Genomic DNA, 8255 nt, shown 5'->3' with positions numbered 1-8255 from the left:
AATTAGTTTATATGCCAAACCATATCCATATAGCGCATTTTTAAAAAAATAACATCCATTCGGTATATTTGGTATTACCAAATTCAAAACATTTTTTTCTATTTCGGTTCGGTTTTACCGGATTGAACTCCTAAATCTAAACTATGTATAATATCTCACTATTGCTTTTACCTATTCAATATCTATTGGTTAAATTTATAATTTTTTTTAGTCTGCGCGGAGAAACTCACTCCGCGCAGGCATCACCTAGTGTTTGTTTATTTGAGCTCTTGTTATGGCATTTATGGCTCTATAGATCTTACTATATAAGCCTTTCGAGTCGTTTTCGATTGCATTAATTAAACCCGTCTTCTTATGATCATTGTTAAACTATTATGTGTATAGGAATCTTGCCACAAGTTAGATGCTCACTTTATCTGCGTCGCCCTTATGGAAGAAATATCTATAGTAAAAAAACGAATTATGAGCTAGTGGGTAGTGGCTACTTTATTAGACATACATTGATCAGTATTTTTAATCACGTCCGACAAAGTTCATATTCACGCATGCATGGGCTATTATGTTGGTTTAACTTATGTATTAATCTTCTGACTTATTCGTATCACTAATCCTAGCGCTAACTAGTTTAGTAACAAATCTTAATATCGTAATTCCATTGATTAGAGACGTTAGACGAAGTTTGTCTATTCTGACTTACAGTTGATTTTGTTCAGTCGGCCACTAAGAATATAGATCGTATGCTTGTGCACCACTTAAATATCTATTTTCTATTTCAGATATTTCTGAAATAATTTATTTTTATGCAAATGCACCACTTTAATATCTTAAAAAGACCCTGATACTAATAGGCAGAGAAGAAAAATAAATAAATTACAATATACTAGATGTACAATTATGTAGCATATAAATTAGTTTTTGATTTTCAATACTGTTAGTTAAAATTTAACACATTCTTACAGGCAACTTGCATTTCTTGAGGTATACAATATTTTTTTAATTATACAATTGTTTTACATGACTAAAACTTAGTGGTAAACATGATAAACAAAAAAACAACAACCAAAAACAATAAAATAACCACAAACCACCCCCAACAATGGAGGTTTGGCCACTAAGTTATTTTGATATAAGTAAAGATCGTCGAATCAAAACCAAAGACACTCTTTATCCGACACTTATACAGTCGTATTCATTATTTTTTATTTGATCTTTACAGTAAACAAATATTCACCTTTTCCAAAAGCATGATTTGATTTCTTTGTCTAATATATTTTGCACTAATCATCTTGTTGTGACCTTGTAAAGGTGATTTTACAATCTACTAGTATATTTTAATTTATAAGTGTCTTAGTTATATTATTTTAATATCATTCATAATTACACATATATAATGACACCTAAAAAAAGTTAACTAGCTATTCCAAGTGCAGTACCTTGATTGATATTGACCAAATAATATATTTGATCACATATATTATCAAAAGTCCTAAATACTATATCATCAACAACCAAAACCCCATCTCTTATCATATCAGATTTTGAAATAATCATTAAAACTTTACACTTACCACAACACAAACACAAGTTGGTTCAACACAAGCTTAACCCAACAATTTTCTTGGCTGGCAATTTAATTGGTTACGTTTTCCATTAACAATTCCAATGCTATTGCCACTTAAGCAAAATTGTCATATTGACTCGTTAATACTGCCCCATAAGTCTACTATTCTTTTTGAGGAAAGTTTCTACTACATATCCTAGTGCTATTCTGGTTAAAGTTGAAACCTAATTGGCTTTCACTTACCTACTACAAGCACTTCCACATTAATACTAATAATACATTGCCTAACCATTTCTTTGTGTTAATAACTTAATATATATTCTGGAGCGGCACTTGGACCACTTACCACCATTACAAATTTATCTGGACAATAACTTTGATTATTTTAAAAACTTTTTTTTTTGTTTACCTGCACTTGTGATTATAAAGTTATCGGGTTTTTCTTACATAAATTAGTTTTAAATATAGGACATTTTTTTTCTTTCAGTTCTGTTAAATATAAACTAGATCTCGATCCGTGCGGTTGCGCGGATTTTTGTTTTCATTTATTTTTGTATAAATATATGTGTTTATCAATTTTTAAAACATAATAAGTTTATGGTATATTTTTTTCATTGAATAGATTGTTTTAAACTTTCACATGTATTTGTATCTTTTTCTATATATATATTTTCGGATTATTATTTCATTATAATTGTAACTATATATATAAAGATTAGTAAAATATTGTTTTATTGTCATATTCAAAGATATTGTAACATTTCACAAATTTAGAAATTTTTTAAAAAATTAAACTTTTCGCTTCATAGATTTATATTATCGAGTAACTAATTAAACATTTAGTTTTTGTTTAATTTTTAAAATAAACTATATAGTTTAAAACTTGTTTTCATTGGTTTAAGTTAGTAAATATTAATCATTGTTAGATAATAAGATTTTTGTTATTTTTTAAAAAATCTTTATAATTTTAAAAGTTAACATCGATAAATATTTAAATTATTTAACAAATAGAAGTATAGTATTACAACATTAAATTATATCTATTTAATTTATACTATCTATAAATCCAATGGATCATCTATTCTTTAAATCCAATTATTGGTGGCTCAATAAAATTTTTGGTATGCCCAAAATTTAAATGATAAGATTAGAGATTAAATGTAACATGATTTTCTAGGAATATGTCCATTAGGTCTATTTTTTTAAAAAATCACATATGAACCAAGGTTATGAATTCTGTTTTAATATATAAGATATATGCACTTTTAAAATTACGTTTAGGGGTCAACCAAAAACAAATTAAATACGTAAATTGGGTTTAAATGAAAGATATTATTTCGAACTATTAAACTCTCGGTGGTAAACTAACATAAGAAATGTACAGGAACCAGTACCACCATTGATCAATGATTATTACCACACCTATTCTTCTATATTTGCAAGAGAAAAAAAGAAAGAATTTTATATGCAAAGACCAGACTTTTTTGCTGCTCCGAATCCGAGATACAGACAGGATAGTGTCAAACCAATAGCTACGACCTTTCCACTTAACAGACCAGTAAGCACGAGCACGATAACAACGATCCCATTCATGTTATCTCCTCTTGATTCCATCAATGGTGGACTCGACTTCACCTCGTCGTCTCTCTCTGACTTGATTATCTCTGAATTATCCTCAGAAACCAAGCTTGATACATCAGTCAAAGTCTCTTCTTTGATCTTCATTGTTTTATTCTTCTTGTAGCTCCTCAACTTTTTCAGAATCTTCGATTTCAGCTTTGAACTTTTGCTTGTAGCCTTGTCATCCTTTAGCAACAGATCACGAATCCTTAAAACTTTCGAATTGGAGTCCTCTGTTACAGCTATAGGCTCTGTTTTCATTGGCTCCGTCGAATCGTCGCAAGTTTCGATCTTTTCGCTCACGTTCTTGTCGTGAACTGAGACTCCTGACTTTTCTTTCTCCGCGACCCCGTTGCAGGGATTAAAGCGCGTGAGTACACGCGCCGTAATGATCTCTGTTAGTAGAAGCGCTAAAGCAGAGAGAGTGATTCCCATAGTGAGCTTCTTCTTCGTGCTCAAGGCGAGCACCGCCACTATAAACACCTTAAACGCCATCAAAACGAACGCACCGCAAACGTTCTTGTCACTTGTGTGCTTATTATGCTCCGCCGTCAGTCCACCGTCGACGAAATGAGCGTTCTCGATCTTACTCCGGACAGGCTTTTCTAGAATCGCGTCTGTTATAACCGGCGAAGAAGCGTTTGGAGCGGTCTCAATCTGGCGTAGGATGCGTTTGGTTCTAGAGGAGGATTTTTTGAGGCGATCGCGGTTTTTGACGAAGAGATGGATGAGAGAAGTTGGGAAGCCAGTTTCAACGACCATGATCCCGCCGCTTTTCGGAGATTGTTGGAGTTCCGACATGAATCTCGAGAGCCGACCAGTTTTCTGTTTGTTCCATCGTAGAGACATGGCGATGTACGGAAAAGAGAAAACCGATAAAGGAAAGACTTTTAGGATTTTAGTGAGTCTTCTTTCGAAGACTTGGGGAGTTTGGGATTTGGTAGAAGAGACTGATGAGATTTTGTTGACGAGTCGAAACTATTAATACATGGAAATGAGGAGGGTTACTGCGCAGAAAGTGAAGACGAGAGACCGCTTTTTCTTTTGGGAAAATTAAAATACGAGTAGCTTAATGATGAGTATAACTGGCGAGAAGACGGAAAGAGAGGAATATAATTTTGTATTAGAAAGTTATAATCAAAATGATACCCATCTCTTCTAAAATGTACGATGTTTAAAAGGATTTTTATGTTTTAATGTTTAAGATGTGTTTCATAACTTTTAAATTTTTATTTTTCAAAACTGTGTAACCAGTTTTCTTGTCACTAATTATTATTTTTTCTGAAATGAAAAGACGTTTAAAACTGGGAAAAGTGAAAACTATAGTATTAAAATTGAAAAGATGGACAGATAATTTATATTTTTAATTTGGATCTGAATCAGTAGTTCTCCATCTACCGTATGTTTTCTGTTTAATTATGTATTCAACAATATAATGAATCTAGAGAAATTTGAGAATATGACTATTTTTAAGTTTTTGTCACAAAATAGTTTTCAATATAAAAATGATTTAATTTTTTTTATTGAAGAATAAAAATACATTTATATGTTAGGATTAACTAATTTAGAATTATAATTTAGAGCTAAGGAGTAAGATTTTGATGATATAGTTTTAAAATTTTTAAAATAAAAAATTTTAAAATAAAAAGACTATTTTGATCATTTTTTTTTGTTAAATGTTATTTTTGTGATACATATTTAAAAATAACTATCCGAGAAAATTGTCCATAAATTTAATATAGATAATTTAGAATATCAAGACGAAACCAAAATCAAATTTAATTCACAGTTGATCTTATTGATATGAATAATCCACAAGAAGCAATTTGTGTGTGCTGGCATGCATTTAAACCAGATTCTATATACTGCATGAAAATGTAAATGTGTTATGGCCCATGTGGTTTAAAACCGTGTAAAGTACTGTATTAATAGTATAAAATCTGGACATAATATCACAACTTGATAGTATAACTTTAGGGTGATAAATTTAAGGTTTTTTTTTTTGGCTTAAATGAAAATTTTAAGTTAGCACATAGGTTTCAGGAACCCACTTTAACATTTCTTATACAAGTAAAAGACATTGTGTGCATATAATTGCTTATGTGCATAAAGTTCTTCATTGTGTGCAATTGCTTAAGTGCATAAAGTTTTTCGTTGTGTTCTCGCAACCTGGTTCATTGTATTATAAATATTTTTTGGGAAAATTGCAAAACATTTATATATTCTGCCTTTTTGTTTTTTTTTTTTTTGGGTCCAGAAACTTTTATTTATATTTTATAGTTTTTCTTTATAACTTTGGGACATAAACTTATTTCGCTCCGATAGTCCTACTACAAGGATCCTAGGGTTGATTTGAACCCCCTGACATGGATAGGATGAAAGCATATTAGTGGGTGCGACTAGCCTAACCTATTTCTTCACTTTTGGCCCAAAAGCCTAATGATCATACACATATATACCAAAATCAATTAATTATTGTGTTTATAAACAGTGATATAATTTAGCGTTTATTTTAAATTTATAAATTGTATAAATGGTTTGATAAAAAAAAAAATTGTATAAATGCATAGAAAATAATTTTAACATACACATATCATACCACGTGTGGGTAGTCTAAATTTGTTACAAGTAACGTATGGACCCAAAAATGGTATCATATGATGTAATACTGGTTTGGATTTCTGAATTGCATTAGGTATATAATGTTGTTGATAGAGTATAAGTTCACTTAAAAAGGCTCAACTTTAAGTCCCTAGTTTTTCAAAAGTTCCTTTAGATTTAAAGAGAAAAGGTTGCTAAAAATTGAGAACAAACTGGATAAATTAGGTTTGATAATGCTGAACATGTGGATCTTGATTTTCTTTTAATCATCGTTGATCTTGATCTAAATTGACACTTTGGTACCATAATACTAATTTCGCTGCCGAAACAACTCTGGCGCCTTGTTCAGTATCCGGATTCATTAGTAGCGAGAGTCCTTAAAGGGAAATATTACCGCCTCAGTTCGCCCTTGCGAATTGCTGCGGTGGATAACCCATCCTACGTGTGGACGAGTATTTCACTACAAGAAAACAGAGGGATTCTGATGGCCGAAATCGTCAGAAATTCGTCGGAATAGACCGATTCCGACGAATTTCTAACGAACCTGTCCGTCGGTATCGTTTTGTCGGAAAAAAAAAATTCGTCGGAATTTCGTTAGAACTTCCGACGACTTTCTGACGAATACCGAGAAACGTCATTCTGACGAACTTCCGACGATATTACGATGCGGACACACGAGACCAGAGTTCATCAGAAAAACTATGTACCGACGGAGAACGTTCCTCGGACAATTCCGACGTAGTGGACTCCTCGGTATATTCCGACGGACGTTGGTTCGTCGGAATATACCGACGGACATTTGTTCGTCGGAATATACCGATGGATATTTGTTCGTCGGTATATTCCGACGGATATTGGTTCGTCGGTAAATTCCAACGGATGTTGGTTCGTCGGTATATTCCGAGGAACCGTTGTCCGTCGGTATATTCCGACGCCCAGAGTTCATCGGAATATACCAATTTTAAAAACGAATTAATTTTGCATTTTTATATATTTTTTTATATTAAAAATTAATTAATAAATTAAAAAAATCAGAAATTTAAAACTAATAATATTATAGAATTTAAATTCATACAAACCGAAATAGAAAAAAAACATTCAGAAAGTTTAAAATTCATACAAACCGAAATAGAAAAAAAAACATTCAGAAAGTTTTAAAAAGCCGAAAAAACTAAGATGAACTCGAAGACATCAAACGATCTAGCTTCTGCATTATCTCGGTGTTGAACTTCTTCTGGGATGCCAACTCAGCAAGGATAGTGGCATTCTCCGAACGGATAGTGGCATTCTCAGAAAGGATAGTGGTGTTCTGCTCCTCCAATGCCCCAATCCGTTCATCTTTGTCATGTAGCTCCTCGAGAATCATGGGATCGGCATACGGAGCTTGCGAAGAAGATGCCGGATACGAAGAAGCACGGCGGGCCAACCCAACTAAACGGCCTCCTTTCTTTTAGGAACCGCCTACAAAAATATTTAAAGTTAGTAAATAGGGACAAGTTAGTAATCGACATTATAAAAAAAAATATATTAATAAAAAAAATTACCTTTTCAACCATCTCATTTATTTGCAACAGAGACAAGTTGGTTGAAGCTCCCGTAGAATCGCCGTCATCAGAGAGAGACTAAGATTGAGATACTATTTCAGCTTCCACCAAATCAACGACACCTTTGATCACAGGGTCCTGAATTTGACCCGTCGTCTTGTTAGTGTGAGCCACCTTAATGAGTTGGAGACGATCAACGGGATTACCGTCATTTGCTTCGATCTAAAAAAACCATCATTATTAGCCAAGGAATATATAAAATATTTATTTACAAAATATAAAGATAAATAATAATAAAAAACTTACAAGTTCATCCTCCTTAGTAGACATAGAGCAAGCGCCGAGGTTGTGCACATACATACCTTTTTCGCCACGATCGCTCTTCCGGTTCTTGGAGTTCCTAGAAGACGTCTCTGCAGTTTCTTCCTTCTCCCAATGAGCTATCAACTGCTCCCACACCGTCCCGTTGATGAACCGCGACCTCTTGTTCTTCTGCCAAACTGTCTTCCACGCGTTTATCTGCTTCGTATAAGAGTCCATGGCTTTTTCGTTGAATTTCTTACGGACTGTTTCCGTAAGATCGGAGTGCCAGGTGAACTCTTGCTACAAAACAAACATAATTTAATAAGTAAATATATTTAAAAAATGTAAAAACTTTGAAAAAATGAAGAGTTACTATACCGCAAACTGACGAAACCACAACTCTCGTTCGTCGGAAGGGATCACACTCCACTTTGGATATCCAAAACGGAGCATGGAGTACATCATCTGGTTGATGCTCCGGCTAATGCCATTTTTCGACTTAGTGAACCTTTAAAAAAAATACAAGTTAGCAAGTTAATTAAAGGAAAAAAACATAATGGTACAAATAAAAAAATACTAACCAAGTGCTATGTCCTCGTCGTGGGTTGGGTTGGAGAACCGGGAGA

The 8255-nt window shown here is 32.9% G+C and overlaps 1 protein-coding gene across 1 annotated transcript; it reads right to left on the bottom strand.

Moving 5' to 3' along the window:
- Nucleotides 1-2873: 2873 nt before the first annotated feature.
- BNACNNG61830D lies at nucleotides 2874-4300 on the bottom strand. Its single transcript, XM_013858481.3, has one exon. It carries the CDS (start codon nucleotides 4028-4030, stop codon nucleotides 3023-3025), a length of 1008 nt encoding a protein of 335 aa, XP_013713935.1. The 5' UTR covers nucleotides 4031-4300; the 3' UTR covers nucleotides 2874-3022.
- Nucleotides 4301-8255: the final 3955 nt, after the last annotated feature.

The sequence above is a fragment of the Brassica napus genome, chromosome C9, assembly GCF_020379485.1.
Source record: "Brassica napus cultivar Da-Ae chromosome C9, Da-Ae, whole genome shotgun sequence".
Taxonomy (NCBI): Eukaryota; Viridiplantae; Streptophyta; class Magnoliopsida; order Brassicales; family Brassicaceae; genus Brassica; species Brassica napus.
The sequence above is the reverse complement of the archived record's forward strand: the minus strand, read 5'-3'. Positions and strand labels throughout refer to the sequence as shown.